This window comes from Myxocyprinus asiaticus, chromosome 31, assembly GCF_019703515.2.
Source record: "Myxocyprinus asiaticus isolate MX2 ecotype Aquarium Trade chromosome 31, UBuf_Myxa_2, whole genome shotgun sequence".
NCBI classification, from domain to species: domain Eukaryota; kingdom Metazoa; phylum Chordata; class Actinopteri; order Cypriniformes; family Catostomidae; genus Myxocyprinus; species Myxocyprinus asiaticus.
The window spans coordinates 30,375,156-30,392,132 of record NC_059374.1 but is presented as its reverse complement, the minus strand read 5'-3'; the positions used below and the strand labels follow the sequence as shown (position 1 = coordinate 30,392,132).

Below are 16,977 nucleotides of genomic sequence, written 5' to 3'. Positions count from 1 at the left end.
GTCACCGATTTTCAACACAAAGTCTTCACCTTTCACTCCCGTCTCGTCTTACAGCCCGTTTCTCTGACAAGACATTTTTCTCCAACTTACCTTTTATAACTGTGGGTTACTGTTTACCTTTACAAAGGTAAACAGTAACCTGAAAACAGTACTGCTCCTTAAGGCAACAACCTCTCTAAAGGAAAACAAACCATTTAATGAACATGCCTCAAGGGAGTTTTTGATCAACACAATTAAAACAACTTGCATGACAAGACAGATCTCTTGATCTTCAATTTAGTGTGGCTTTAAAAAGTATTTAGACACAAAGTATTTGGATGTATGAATGTCTTCGCATTAAGAAAATATCAAACCAAATGGAATACAAAAAAAAAAAAGTACATTTTCTTTGTACCAACTTCACATATTTAGCCATTTTTGCAATGATTTTTAACAAAGGTCATTTTTAGTGGATGTATCAAATTCATCACATTAACTATGAACATGTATCCACGAACTTTAGACAACCAGAAAGTGTCCAAACAAATTTGCCTTCATTTTAAACACCATAATAATGTAAAAACATTTTTTTATTTAATGCTTCACTTGAAATGTGTGCTTGTACGTTCTTAACAACATCAAATCAAGTGTCATTTATTTTTAATCTAATGCAATGACATTTAGACATTTTGAAATGTGGTTTAAGTGTCCAAATACTTTTTGGGGCCACGGTATACTTTTTGTATACTTGTGTGCTTTTTATGAAGGTAAATCTGTCACAAAACTCGAGAGCGGCATCAGTCGTTCCAGCTCTAGTGATTGGTCACGACTTCATTGGCCCCGCCCCCACCCAGCACTGGTAGTCTGCTCTCTCACATCTTGATTTACAAGCGCACAAGTGAGTTTTGCTACAGATTTGTTTTTTTTGTTTTTTTGCAAAAGTTGTTGCAAAAGGCAAGGTGGGAAGATTTGAAGTTGCAGTGGCAGATCTGAGAGGTTGTTAATGACGATTTGTGGTTGTACTGCGAAAGTGAATTAAAGTGCAAAAGTAAATATGTAATACATGGTTGTGTCTGTAATTGTATTTATATGAATGTAATTTGACACATTTGTGACTATTTGTCTGCAACTCTGAATTCAAAACACAGGTTTTGGATTATTGTCTGTGAGTGCAGATTGCAGCATTCAACTTCAGATTTGTATTTTACAAGTTTTCACATCGGGACTGTGAGTGTAAATTTCAACTTACAAGTACAAATATTTATTGTACAAGAATTCAAATTAAAATCTACAAGCTCTTGAGTTTTGCTACAGATTTACCTTCATAGTTTTTGAGCTAACCACAAACTTATCAAAATGAACAGGCCATTGGAGAGAGTGTGGGAAAATAAATAAAACCCGTACATGTTTACATGTTTTTCCCTTACAATAGCAAATGAAAGGGTATATACAGCTTCAAAGAGCACATATTCCCTTGAGAAAAATCACACCACAGTTACATATTCTGCTAACATGAAAGTTATATAGACCTGCCATGTTTCGATAAAAGTCTTCTATTGATAAATGTCCCCAATGAGGATAATACCATATGTTGGCTCTCTGGAGGCAGCACTTTCAACACACATAATGTAAAAATTCCCCATGTCCTTTAATTAACTGCATGGAAATCGTATCCTAGATATGCTTTTATACATCAGATCAATCTGATCGTTAGTTACTTTATTAAAGAAGCAGACATGAGCAAATGTATCAAAAGTGCCCAAACAAAAACATTATGATTCCTCATTAGATGTTTTAACCTAAGAATTAGTGTCTAGTAGCTGTTAATCAATTTCTAGAGCATTATCTAATATGATAAAATAAGTATTATTATCTAACCAAATGTTCAGGACTGGGGGGACCAAATAAGTCATTTACAAATCAAACATTGCAAACCCCATAGCCTATTAGTCAACAACTAATCAAAATATTGGGAGGGGATGTGGCCCTCTTCAATGGTTATGGGGGTACGGTCCAGATCAGGGTAAAAATGCCACCAATCATGACAAAAATGCCCCTGAGATTTATGGGAGCAAAAAATGCCCTCGTAATGACTCCTTTTGTTTTTTATTTGTTATCTAATATTTCTTAATATTTTATTATAGTTCAAGATATGCACTGCATTTCAAACTCCCTAAATTATGCTTTCACAGGGCACTTAGAAGGGAGAACCAACGTGGAAGCCAAACTGTAAGTTCGTTTCAAACTATATTAAAAGTGTATTACAAATAACTTATTTTTAAGCCTCATACTTTTCAGCCCTCCGAAGCTCTTACAGGGGAAAGTAAAGTCTTAAAATGGAATAGGGCATAGGGAGGATCACTTCCAAATGGATCAATACACCCATACATATGGCAGCATAAAATATGAGTTGATGTTGTAAGAGGTAAAAAATTCTTAAGAATTTGTTTTAATGAATTGATTAAATCAACATATTTGACATAAAAGTAAGAAAAACAGTTTATGTTTAAATGGTTAGAAAAAAACTTGCCCCTAAAGGTAAAATATGACACTGGTCCAGATCGAATGATGGGTCCAAACTCCCTTGTATGCTTTTTTTCTGAATAAGGTTTACTAGTCTGTTTAATTGACATGTATGCAAATGTTGTTTCAGAATACACTCACTTGAGATAGTTCTGGCTTTTTAAATGCTTGGTAATTTGACCAAAATTCAGTTTATTAAGGTGAAACTGTCCACTCTAAAACTGACCTCTTGATGACCTAGACTTAAATTTGATAATCAGCTTATCAAATTTAAAATCAAAATCATATTGAGACAACATCCATATCTATGCACAAAACAAAGACAATAGATAATATACACAGTAACTATGGGATTATAGATGTGTTACAGTGGTCTGGTTGATACAGTAGATAGAGAACACAAGAGAACATTAAGTGAGCTTTGCCCTGACCCCTTAATTCTCCGTGAGCTTTGAATAATCTGAACTTTGATCTTCCCGAAAATACTTGTTTTCTTGGAAATTGACTCATCATGTGACCTGAAAATTTTCCAATCCTAGTTAACCTATTACCCTTTTAAAACAGCCTAGATATTTGAAGGTTGTTATGTAAATATTATGAACACCTACACTGCTGTCAAACACCATGTCTGTACACATGTGGTAATCTGTTATGGTCACAATGTCCTGGTCCCTTCAAACACAGAAAGTAAATCACAAAAATACTTAAAGGGATAGTTCATTCAAAATTTTTTATTCTGTCATAATATACTGGCCCTCAGACATTCATTCTTCCAAAGAACAAAAGAGATGCTAAATAGTATATTAGGGACTGCCAGTCTCAGTCACCATTCGCTTTCATTTCATCTTTTTTCCATACAATGAATATGAATTATGTTTAAAAAGCTGTAAGGCCCAAACATTCTTCCTAACATCACCTTACGTGTTCAATGGAAAAAAGAAAGAATGTCATATGGATTTGTAACAACATGAGTGAGAAAATGAGGACAGAATTTAGATTTTTGGGTGAATTAACCCTTTAAGTAAGAGAACATGTGTGATACTGTGAGGTTTGAATTTAATCAAGAAATTTGAACATGTCCGCCAGATGGCTTGATGACGGGATAACTCACCTTGGTGGTGTCATCATGTGACCGCTGGTAGCGTTTCCAGCGGCAGCCATAGATCCCCGTCAGACATGACAAACACAGCTGTCTCTCATAGACCTGTAAGGGTTGGTGCTTCACCATGCTCCTTCAATCCAGACTCCACTCCACCTCACTATCATCCCACTGACAGCCAAGGACCCTGCAGATAGACAGTAGCACACACAGAGGGCACTGAATAAACAAACAGCAGATTAGCATTAGCACGTGTGAAGCTATCTGAAAAAGCTGACACAACCATAAACCCATATGAGGGGAGGGGTGGAACGGTGGGTCCATTTCCAACACTGTCTCGGTGTAAAGCTGTTCCAGATCTCAATACATAAATACTGTAGTTTCAGAATTTCAAATCCCAAATCACAGTATTCAATTTCATGTCTTTAAGCGGTTAATGCTAATGTGGCACAGCTAATAAGGCTTTTTTTCATTTTTATTGATATAGATCAGGTGTTTTCAAAGTCTTAAACAGTAAGCCCCCACCCCTGACAAAATTTACAAGACTGCGCCCCCCTTAATTAGGTGCATCATTAACGGCTATAAATATTTCTATTAATAATAGGAAACCATATTCTGCATTATTTTTTATAAAAAATGCATGTTTGCCCTTATGACAATGGAATTACTTAAATGTTTTTTAGCCTATCTTTGTGATAAACTCACACCACATGAGCCAGTGTCCATCTCTATGTGAAACTGCACTTGTCAAACACATGAAGACACATCGACCCGATATCATGTTGAACTCGTTACAATGGGCACGTCATGATGGATGAACAGCGGTAGAGCTATATGGCTTTATAATAGATTCGTGAGTGCACAAGACATGTTTTGAGCATGCACACGCACTCTGAGCGAGAGCAGGGAGATTTCATAAGTCCCGTTCACACTGCCAGCGACACTGCACGAGACTGCAACACCATCCCATTCATTTTCAATGAGAGCACAGCGACTTCCGGTGGAGAGCGACAAATTGAGAAAATTTAAACTATGCAAATGGAGAGCGACATTCGCGAGCGACTACCAATGAAAGGTAAGATAGTGGCGCTCACATCATCTGTCTCCTGGCAGACTGCAGACGGGTACAGGCAAGACAGAGGAGAAGGTTCAGCTTTGTGTGGGATGTTTACTTGTCTGAAACCACATGCATGGATATAATAAAACAATGATGCAAGAAAAGCGTGTCAGAAACGGTCTGCATTCCTAGTGAGTTTGATTCCTTCATTCATGATAGATCGATCGATCGTCTTGTTAATGCTTGAATGCACTGAACACTGCTGCACATTTTATAAAACACTCTACACTGCAGAATGTAAAATTTTTGAGACAAGAAAACTGATTCTTTGTCAAATTGTAATCTTATCTTGATCTTAATTTTACCGGTATTAGGCCTCATCTGTGATCAAATTTCAAAAGCTATGGCCAGACGTGCATTCTTCCAATAACGTTACAGCGACAAACAGTAGGAACGCCCACTAGCTACACAGATCGCAGAGTCTAGTGACACCAAGCCACAAAGTTGCTGGCAGTGTGAACGGGGCTAGAGAGCAGCGTATATTTGAGAGCACACGTTCAGTTTGGTGCAAGAACGAACGACATCCGCGGAGAGATTCGCACTCGTGCAACCAGTACATGGATGCGCTCTCGCATGATATGCATTCGTTCATGACATTTAATAGTATTATAACACCAGCTACGGTCTATTAAGCTGGACTACGGTCCATTAAGCTATTAATTTTCATTTATCTTGACAATACATTTTTATTGTATTTATGCATCTATTGATTTTACTTGGTGAATTTATCATCAATCTCCATGCCTCCCCTGACAAGCTCTGGTGCCCCCTATGGAGGCACGCCTCCCAGTTTGAAAACCATGGATAGTCGACGGATGACAGGAAATGATGGGGAGAAATAAATCAGGCAATGACACAAACTGGACTCGAACTCATGTTCCTTTATGAGCACCAACAATCGACTAATCAATTAGTGAGCTCGACTAGTTCATCTAGATTTTTCTCATATTTGTTTTAAATATTTTCTGAAATGCTAGTAATTTAATTAACATGCAACCAGCGTGCTATGCGTTATATGTTAGACATTTTGCACTGTAAAACCCTCTCAGTAATCTTTCATCTTTAAATAAATCCCCTTTAAGGCATCATTGCTATAGCCATACACATGCAGACAGGAGTCCTTGGCTATTGCGACTGTTGTTTTCTTGTGCATCTTGTGCCATGAGCATTGCTTTAAGATGGTGTGTCAAGTTAAAAATAGTTAAACTTTTAAAAACATCTCACAACACCTACGTTAATTTTCATTCCATTGTGCTCCACTCAGCTGTTTTGAATATGACGCATCCTATATGAACGTCTCTTAAAAAAACACGTCTGATGGGGGTCAAGTAAACTCTAAAACCAACTTAATTATTCAGGGCTTCATTAAAACCGATTGGTAAACTAGTCATTCAGGCAACCCACCAACTAGTTGATTTTAAAAATACGTAGCTTTGCACATTCATAGCGCTAACTGCTAATTTGATTCAAATGTATTTTATGGTACACTTTAGACTTTGATACCACATGCAATCAATGGTGGTGATGTTTTAATCTGTCTATAGGTCCCACTAGCCCCTGAAAACTGCCAGCCTGTGGAACAGTCCTGGACCCTAAACCAGTCTTTCGTTCATGTGTGCCAGGCAGCAGATACAGGCACGTAATAATAGTCACTGAATTAGTCAAGAGAATAAAATCACATTTCTGCAGCTTTAGCTCAAGAGATTTTTCCACTGCTTATCACTGTAAGAGAGGTACTAAGCCCCTGGGACTCTTATCGGGGATGCCAGGGTGACACTGGGATCAGCCAAAACATAGTCATTCAATGAGACAGCTTTTTAATTTACCTAAATCCTAGCTCAGTGTACAGTCACAGAAGTGATTTCACTGTTAGCAACTATGGAATTTTTGTAATAATTTGCAAAGAATTGTAGTGTCAAAGGCCACATTTGCCCACACTAATCAGTTTTCGGCTGAAAATGCATAAATTTAGCTACAATTGCCTCTTATCCACACTGGAACAGTGTTTTCCTCAGGGACTAAAAACAAAATAGTTTTCATTTCGGTTCGTTCTGAGCAGAAACTGTATTTGTTTTGTTACGGCTCTAGCATTCCGCTGCCTCCTTCCAATTGGTAACTGGTTAGACCGAAATAAGAGCCGTTAATTTAGAATTACACTGTGCAAAGGTAGGTAATATACCAGGTCCAGTAAGGCCAGCTCTGACAAGAGAAACAAGCGACCTGGTCTGAAAGAAAAAAAAAAAAAAAAAAAAAAAAAAAAAGTTCAAAATAAGGGACTTGCCTCACTCAAAATAAGCAAAAATATAAGCAATTATTATTTTTTTTATTTTTTTCCACATGGAAACCATTATAAGCATAGAAATCATAGCAAGCATAGTATACAGTAGCCTATATAAAATATCTTTTCAATAAATGTTTTCTTAATATAAAATATATATCCCCAAAATATACATCTGGCCATCTAAAATCAATTAATACCATAAATCTCTCTCTCCTGCATACACACACACAAACTGCGTGAGCATGTCTGGACTAAACGTCACCATATGTAAATGATTTTATTTTAATTATTGATTATTCTATTTTAATTATTTGTTTTAATTAAAGATCTGCTTCTCAGTCAAAACCCGGCAGCATCAAATCTGTATTAATGCATAATAGCTAACAATAATTCAGTGAAGACTTGGAAACAACTGAGAATTTTCCCATAATTTTTTCTTTCTATCTGGATTAATCATGTATGTATATGTAGAAATTATATTTATTTGCCAAAATGGTCTTCAGCATGTCAAGGAAGGAAATGTGTTCTGCAGCTGTTTCCTTCAGGATCAAAGCACATGATGATGTTCTACTAAAAAAAGAGTGAAGCACCATTTTTTGGGAAACAGGAAGTGGTATAATTACACAAATCCTTTGGCCTGTGGTTTCATAAAAAAAAAAAAAAAAAAAAAAAAAAATTATCGGAACAAAATTATTAAACGGCTACCAACATTTAAACAATGTTTTCAATCCGGAACAATTGAAAGGGACTTTGTTCCCATTTGCAGGTTAACTTCTGCAAATAACTTTGTTAGTTTTTGTTTCTTGAACCTTTTTAGTCCCTGGTTTTCCTCTAACAAAAATGGATACTAGTGCGGCATACTTTGGAAAAGTTTCAGGAAATTTCAAGCGAAAATGGATTAGTGTGACCTAAAGGTTGGTTTCACACTGCCCCAACAAAGGGGCAAGGAACAGAATGCATGTGTCTTAAAAGTTCTTTTTAACTTGTTTGACACATGGCACAGCGTTCAAAGAGATGGATCTTGCACATATTTACATTAAAAAAAAAAACTGTATGCAAAAATGTTCGTGTGAACGGCCCCTTGACAATGCTGAGAAGCATAACAGTCATTTTCACACTGCTCCAAGAAACATCAACAAGGTTAACAAACTGATCCAACAAAACCAAACAACCCAAAATGGAAGTCATTTTTCAGTAAAAATCTTCAATCTATTTCACATTCATGAGTGCTATGAGAGAAGCTTGTTCACAGTGGCACACGTTCATGCAAGTACTTGCATTGTTTTTAGCACTAAAAACATGATCCACTGCAAACAAGCTTCTCTCATGCGCTCATGAATGTTCAACAGATGTCAGGATTTATTCCTTAAAAATGACTAACATTTTGGGTTGCTTCTAACCAAAACCGATTGTATGCCTTCAGAAGACTTCTTTCATTATATTTTTGTGACCTTTTTTAAGCTTTAAAGCGAGTCACTATCAACGGCCATGGGATTGAAAAGACAGAGGGGAATATTCATATAAATTAATAAATATGTGATTCATATAAAGAAAGTCATACTTGTTTGGAACAACATGAGGGTGAGTAGATCGCAGAATTTTCATTTTTGGGTGAACTATCCCTTTAAGGAACAATAATAACAGTTTGGAATGTAAAATTAAAATGTTCCTGCAAATGACAATCTTGGCAAAAAGTGAAAAAAAAACACAACAACAACAACGTAAAATCTAATCACCAGGCTTACACTCTTGAGAGCCACTATATTCAAAAGCATGGCACATCATATTTCCAGGTACCCTCTCTGCTGAGTGCATCTAAATGCTAATCAAGGACTTTTACAAGGGAGAACGAAACCAAGGTTGTGCAATGTATGGCTAAATGACTACTTGTGTAACCAAAATGTGCTTCAAATGGGTCTTTTGTTCATTACAGTAAATGAGCTGTCAGTGTGTGTTAATTGAAAATAAAGTAATAATTCTTGCACTCCCATGCTGAGGACTGAATCCATTTAAAAGAACTGTTGAATAATTAAGCACCCCCTGTATTTACTGCTGGGTGTGTCGCAGATACACTGTAAGCGAGAACAGTAATCTATGGAGCTGGTGGGATAATATGAGGATGAACCTGATGAACCTGATATGGCCAAACATTGTTCATTTTGATGCCTTTTGTCTGGAAGAGTAAACATGGATTATGAACAATCTGAATAGAGTATGACCGGAGACAATCCATTTTAAGACCCCATGAAATGGCTTGAGAAGTGCAGTTTTCTTTCCTATTTTGACAAATTGCTTATTGAAACAGAAAGTTGAGACATAGCCTATCGAAAGGGCTCATCCCTTTTTCTAAATAGCCACTAGTCTTTATTATACAATTTAGGACTGGGTAACGATACAGATTTCCCGATTCAATTCTGTTTCACAAGCTCTCGATTCGATATCGTTTCATTTGGGTATATTTCAGTTATAATATCCCTTTTGCTTACATATGAAAGAAATTCTCTCCCAGCTATTGTTGTTAATTATACAGGGAACATTACGAAAATATTTATTTTACTAATTATATTTTATAGTTTTTCATCATTTTGGTCACATTTTAGCTTTTAAAAATGAGCAAATCCATGTATTCAGTCAATAAATATAATAAACTGTATATATTATTTTTGTTACATGTTTGTTTAATAACATAATTTGTACTACTTGCAGTTATTTACATGATTTGTTGAACACGTGTTAAAAACCAGTACACTCTCTTTAACAAAACCGGCATTTTTGTAAACAGCAAAAATAAATGAGCGCATGTTAACAAGAGAGACTCAGAAAGCTTTATCTCATCTGTCCTATGCGTGATTAGAAATAAATGTTTCTTTTTTGTTGTTTTTGATCAACAACTGACTGTAGAGAACAGAAAGGGTATTAAAAGACACATTATTCAATGGCAAATGGGTCGCACGGATGTCGTCTTTACACGGAACAACTTTTACTCTCAACACGCAGTGAAAGACTCTAGCTGCTGAATACTCAACCACTATACTACACAATCACTGGTGAGTGGAATCTAAACATTTACCAGCCAGTTGCCAAATATATAGGTGCATCTCAATAAATTAGAATGTCGTGGAAAAGTTCATTTATTTCAGTAATTCAACTCAAATTGTGAAACTCGTGTATTAAATAAATTCAATGCACACAGACTCAAGTAGTTTAAGTCTTTGGTTCTTTTAATTGTGATGATTTTGGCTCACATTTAACAAAAACCCACCAATTCACTATCTCAAAAAATTAGAATATGGTGACATGCCAATCAGCTAATCAACTCAAAACACCTGCAAAGGTTTCCTGAGCCTTCAAAATGGTTTCTCAGTTTGGTTCACTAGGCTACACAATCATGGGGAAAACTGCTGATCTGACAGTTGTCCAGAAGACAATCATTGACACCCTTCACAAGGAGAGTAAGCCACAAACATTCATTGCCAAAGAAGCTGGCTGTTCACAGAGTGCTGTATCCAAGCATGTTAACAGAAAGTTGAGTGGAAGGAAAAAGTGTGGAAGAAAAAGATGCACAACCAACCAAGAGAACTGCAGCCTTATGATTGTCAAGCAAAATCTATTCAAGAATTTGGGTGAACTTCACAAGGAATGGACTGAGGCTGGGGTCAAGGCATCAAGAGCCACCACACACAGACGTGTCAAGGAATTTGGCTACAGTTGTCGTATTCCCCTTGTTAAGCCACTCCTGAACCACAGACAACGTCAGAGGCGTCTTACCTGGGCTAAGGAGAAGAAGAACTGGACTGCTGCCCAGTGGTCCAAAGTCTTCTTTTCAGATGAGAGCAAGTTTTGTATTTCATAAGGTCCTAGAGTCTGGAGGAAGGGTGGAGAAGCTCATAGCCCAAGTTGCTTGAAGTCCAGTGTTAAGTTTCCACAGTCTGTGATGATTTGGGGTGCAATGTCATCTGCTGGTGTTGGTCCATTGTGTTTTTTGAAAACCAAAGTCACTGCACCCGTTTACCAAGAAATTTTGGAGCACTTCATGCTTCCTTCTGCTGACCAGCTTTTTAAAGATGCTGATTTCATTTTCCAGCAGGATTTGGCACCTGCCCACACTGCCAAAAGCACCAAAAGTTGGTTAAATGACCATGGTGTTGGTGTGCTTGACTGGCCAGCAAACTCACCAGACCTGAACCCCATAGAGAATCTATGGGGTATTGTCAAGAGGAAAATGAGAAACAAGAGACCAAAAAATGCAGATGAGCTGAAGGCCACTGTCAAAGAAACCTGGGCTTCCATACCACCTCAGCAGTACCACAAACTGATCACCTCCATGCCACGCCGAATTGACGCAGTAATTAAAGCAAAAAGGAGCCCGTACCAAGTATTGAGTACATATACAGTAAATGAACATACTTTCCAGAAGGCCAACAATTCACTAAAAATGTTTTTTTATATTGGTCTTATGATGCATTCTAATTTTTTGAGATAGTGAATTGGTGGGTTTTTGTTAAATGTGAGCCAAAATCATCACAATTAAAAGAACCAAAGACTTAAACTACTTCAGTCTGTGTGCATTGAATTTATTTAATACACGAGTTTCACAATTTGAGTTGAATTACTGAAATAAATGAACTTTTCCACGACATTCTAATTTATTGAGATGCACCTGTATACATGTTAGTCACATAGCGCAAAACTTAGCTTAGCATAGCTAATGCAAGCCATTTCCTCTCATTTTAGTTGAGGGTTGTGCATAGAGTAAATGATCGATATTGGGATTTAAGAATCGATATCGAGATCGTTTAAACGAAGAACGCAATACATCAGAAAATCTATATTTTTACCCACACCAATTACAATTACATCACAGCCATGAACCATGCTTTGCTACATGCTATTACTTGTCAGTGGTAGGTGGCATTTATAATTTAGCGCTAGGGGCCATTCGTACTCTAGTGAGTTTTTTTATTGTTTGTATGACAAATTGGTTGTGAAGTTTACTCATAGTCCTTTTGGATAAAATGTATGTGGAAATGCAATTGTAAAATGTCATTTTATTGGACAAAAGGTTTGTATTCGTTCACGCAAGATTACCAATATTTTTACCAATCTATTTTCCCAGAAGAGAAAAACTCTTAATTTATAATAACTCTTAAAAAGCGTATTTTAGCTATAAATTAATGTTAACTTTCTAGGAGTACACTAGCATTTACAGTAGATGGCTTCAAAGCTAGCAGACATGAACTAGAAGCAACAAAACTTCCATTTTAAATACATATTTTATATTTCACTCTTCCGTCGGCAAGTGAATGACTTTTTGGCCTTTTTTTACTTTTTTGTTCGAGTGCCAAGAACACATCCAAAATAATCAACTTTGTATACAAAATAATACATATTAATACAATCCAAACACTGCATGGCTTGAGTTTATAAAGTAAATAGCACAAAAGGTAATAACTGTAGGGATAAGGATTAGTCACTGTTGTTATGAACTGGTGATGAAATGCAGTTGTCAGCCGTTTTTTGACTCAACACAGCCCTCAGAAAGGGAAAACAGCTATTACACAAAACCACGGTGAAGTCACACTGCAGTGCACTAGAGCATTTAAAGGGCAGTGGTGAAGGTCTACAAAACTCTGTACTTTCATTTAATATGTCACAATTCTACAGTGTCACCAGTTACCTTAATTATCAGGTGAAAAAGAAAAAGGTACAACTTGCCAAGCACCTAAGAAGCAACCAGTGTTTCATAGATTCACTTTTAACCATCAACGTCAATAGAATTGAGTTTAGAATTTACACCAAGTGACTTGAATAGCATTGAAGAAGACCGAGGAATAAATATCTTTCAGATAGAGGCACAAAAAGTCACACTAAAGCGATGAAAATTCTGTTATCATTTACTCTCTATGGCGTTCCAAACCTGGTTGACTTTCTCTTCAGTGGAACACTAAAGAAGATGTTAGGCAGTAAATTATGTAACTGATAAAAGAATCTTCATGCTTGGGTGAACTATCCCTTTAACCCGCCCCCCACCTTTCCTGTAATCCTCATTTTGACACTTATGCTTACCCTAACCCCTACAAATGAATGGTGACATTTCAACACTGAATTCATGAGTCACAGCCAGACAGAAATGAGCAAAAGTTAAATGGAAACAATTCCTACAAGAACTGTTACAGGGAAGTCAAAGTCTTGTCACCCCAATTAGCTCTAGAGTTCAAACTTTCATGCAAACAAATTGATTCTTGCTCCATATTTTTAAGGTTTTGAGAGGGGTGAGACAGAAAAATTAGGAAGAACAGTCTCCTTTCTGCTGCCTCATTTCCTTTTGTCAGAAAACAGTGAAAACAACCTCCATTAAAGGAAACGGTTCAGCAATTTGAATCTCAGACTACATTACAAATGACAGAAGCAGCCAACATGATATCAAAATTGCACCAATTTAATTTCTTAATGCACATTCCTGGTCTTAATATGTATACAATTCATTGTTTCATGTTATTCCATTTTTTTTTTAAATAATGAAAAAATAATAACTTGCTATGTCTCTAAAACAACTTTCTTTTTCAGCTGACATCACAAATCAGTCATATTTTTCAACATCTCCCCACCAATCACCTGCCTCCATTCTGGTATGTTAACACCCACTTTTCATCATCCAATTAATTGGTGATGGGTAAAATGAAGTCCTGCCCTAAACTTTTTTTTTTATTGAATATCCTGTTTTACTTTGAAAATATGTCCAATTACAGAAGTAAAATGGGTTGCGAATAACATTTAATGTTGACTAAAAGTTACCTCCTGTGGCAAAAAACAATCATTAATAGTGGTCTTAGGAAATAATTACATGTATGTGAGTTGATCCACCATTATTAAACCTAAATCTTAAACGTGTTAAACCATTTATGGTTTGTTGACAAACTAAAAACCCCTGTGCCATTACTAAAGATGTCATTGTGCCATGGTCAATCTGGAGAAACATTCAAAGTAACCACAGACAATCAAGTGCTCTTCGATCTGATGCGCTACAAATTACTACCATTGCTGCTTGACAAGTGAAGAGACAATTGCAGAAAATGAGAAATCAACTCTTAGCTATAGAGAAAGGTTGCAGACATTTTGTTTTTATTCAGTGGCAAGATACAGTGCCAAAGCCAGACAATTTAAAGGACAAATGGGTTTTATTTTTTAATGGTTGGAAACTTGTTCTTAATGTTTCTCAGATTAATTGTTACAGCACTACGAAAAAACATTTATCACACACTTTTAAAAGTACAACTGTAAAACTTAGGCAGTGTCTTCTAATAACTAATCAATTGAAAACATCAGAAACTGAAAACAGAGTTTTCAAACGGATTAGGCAACATCCACATTAATCCAGATACATTTGAAAATAGCGTTTTCTTTATCGAAAAACTCTTATCCAACCTGCCATTTTCAAGTGTTTCCCAAAAGTTGCTCGGTCACACCAAAAAGTATGAACATTCTTAAATCCCCTTACTACGCATGCAAAAAAATTGTTGTTCCATGTACGGACTGAAACGTTCTTGTCCTTGTGTTCCTTCGCTGGACAGAAATTCTGAGTAAACTTCAAATTTATACACTTGGGAGAGCATTTTTAAAAAGCTCAGTTTTTGCTGTCAAAAATGGCATCTCAGTGTGGACAGAAGGCCAAAACGTAGTGAAAAAGATGCGTTTAAAAAAAATTAAAAAAATGTATTCGTTTAGACGTGGTGTTTCATTTCGAAAATGTTGTAAGTATACTAATGTCATAGCTTTCCAAAGTATGCCATAGAGAACGTATTTGAAAGTCTCCATTTTCAGTGGAGGAAAATTTTGTTCTAGTATGGATGATGTGTAAATGAAACAAAAGTCAATGCGTTCTACTGAAAGTGGCCTTAAACATTACGTCTAAATCCCTGTTTAGATCTAAATATTCTTTGAGTTATCCATTTAAAATGCAGTTAAGCAGTATCTCAAACTATAGTCTAAACTATTATTATTATTTTAAATACTAAATGACAGCAAGTAAGCGACTGGCTAATCCACCCTTGTCAATCTCTTTGAAGATATCAATGCTTATACTAAATGGGGTGATAGAGGTGATGCTACACACTCCACCATGACCTGACATATATTAGCAGGTTGTTTATGTTCAACTCTCTTCTGACTGGATTCGCTTCAATGATGTGTCAGCAGCCCCCCACCCCACACCCTCTCTTTAACAGCTAAAGATTTTCAGGTCACCGACTGTTTGCTAAAAACTGCCACATACCTTACACGAAGCCCAAACTAAAATACTCCCTTACAAAGGAGTATGGCCTCACAGATTTAATGTGCTTAATGCACCCAGCCCTGTATAAAAACGCTTTATGTCTGGAATTTACAAAGACCACAAATAGTTCACACTTGACTTCATCAACAGCACACCTAAAAAACACAGACAGGGTCATAGGGATAATTGAAAATTTGGGCTGGCTGAAGTTTTATATATTAGGGCTGTGAATCTAATTTTTTTTTTAAAATATGTTTAACTAATTAATCGTACAGTTTTCTATGATTAATGTCAATGAATCACAGTACATTAAAGCAAACATTAAAATACAATCATAAATATTTACTTTATATGTTGCCTCAAAGAACTTGCAAGACTCAATTTAAATATGTACATGTAAAAAATATTTGCTGATAGATAAGTCTAATTTTTACAGATATAAATCTTGGATGCAACTATGTATACAAGCCATAAAATGAATGGACATACTGTAATTAAAAGTTTGGCAAAATCTTCTGCCGTTTTCCAGGTGGACTTTTTCCATAATAGGATCAAATGGTCAGATTAAATTCACTGAGCTTTATTGGCAAGACAAACTTAAGAGTACATTTCCAATGCATTATTAGACAATATACATCCAGATACAAACCAAACTCAATGCTGAAATTTGATTTGATGAAGTTTAAAATCTCAAAACTGTTATTTTCTCTGGTTGCCGTTTAGTCTCTATCACGCAGACGCTGACTCTCTTGTGTGGTTTCACTTTTGACACTGGTTCAGATGAAAATGAGTGAGCATTTTCAGACGATGCAAAAAGAGAGTACGGCAGCTTACCTGTATCTCTCCCACACCTGGTTCACCACTTGCGGGTGAAGTCTCCATTCTCTGTACACTAAATCCTCTCATGTTTATTACAGTATGCCCAGGACATGCGTGATCCTTATTCATTATGCATGCACTGCTCAACACAATCAATTTCTGTGCTAGGATGTGCAGTCGAGTCAAGTGTGTAACACCTGGAAATTTATATAAATTTTAATCACAGGAAGAAAAAAAAAAGTCAGTAAAGTTTAAGGAAGCGACTTTTTTTTTTTAAAGCGTTAAACAGTCAACTATTAAATCGCAGAAATAATAATGTTAAATTTGCCAGCCCTATTATTTATATATATATATATATATATATATATATATATACACACACACACACAGTATACATATATATATATATATATATATATATATATATATATATATATATATATATATATAATGTCTGTGCTGCGCTGTTTAGAGCTTGAGACCGGTCCACGATTAAACGCACCTGCCCGGTGCTAGCGGGAGTGCTGTTTCATTCTGCTTTACAAGCATCTGCAGTTTCATGCTGTTTTTAAAATGCAACAGAAAAAAATCAGCACATAATCAAAAATAATTCAAAATGCAACCATTTAGTGGCAGGCTGGAGCCCTATTGTCATTTAGAATAAAATATTGTTTGAGTAACATTCTGCCTATTGAACAAAAAAATGATGCATTAACTTATTTGTTGTGGTGCTTATTAACTTGGCCTTCTTTTTTTTATTTTTTTTTTATTCTAGGGCTGCAACTAACGATTATTTTGATAATCGATTAATCTTTGATTATTTTTTTGATTAATCAGATGACAAAAAATTATTTTATTATTTACTGTGTTTTATTAAAATGTGATTT

The 16,977-nt window shown here is 35.9% G+C and overlaps 1 protein-coding gene across 7 annotated transcripts in view; it reads right to left on the bottom strand.

Moving 5' to 3' along the window:
• LOC127421756 (glycerophosphodiester phosphodiesterase domain-containing protein 5-like) overlaps positions 1–16,977 on the bottom strand; it is a 79,139-nt gene that overhangs the window by 39,372 nt on the left and 22,790 nt on the right. For all 7 annotated transcript variants that reach the window (XR_007894087.1, XR_007894088.1, XM_051664855.1 and 4 more), the window contains one exon: positions 3,614–3,788. Coding sequence is in view for 5 of the 7 variants with exons in the window: in XM_051664855.1 (XP_051520815.1) it covers positions 3,614–3,730 (117 nt within the window). In the remaining 2 variants the exon portion in view is untranslated. The remainder of the gene's footprint in view (positions 1–3,613; positions 3,789–16,977) is intronic.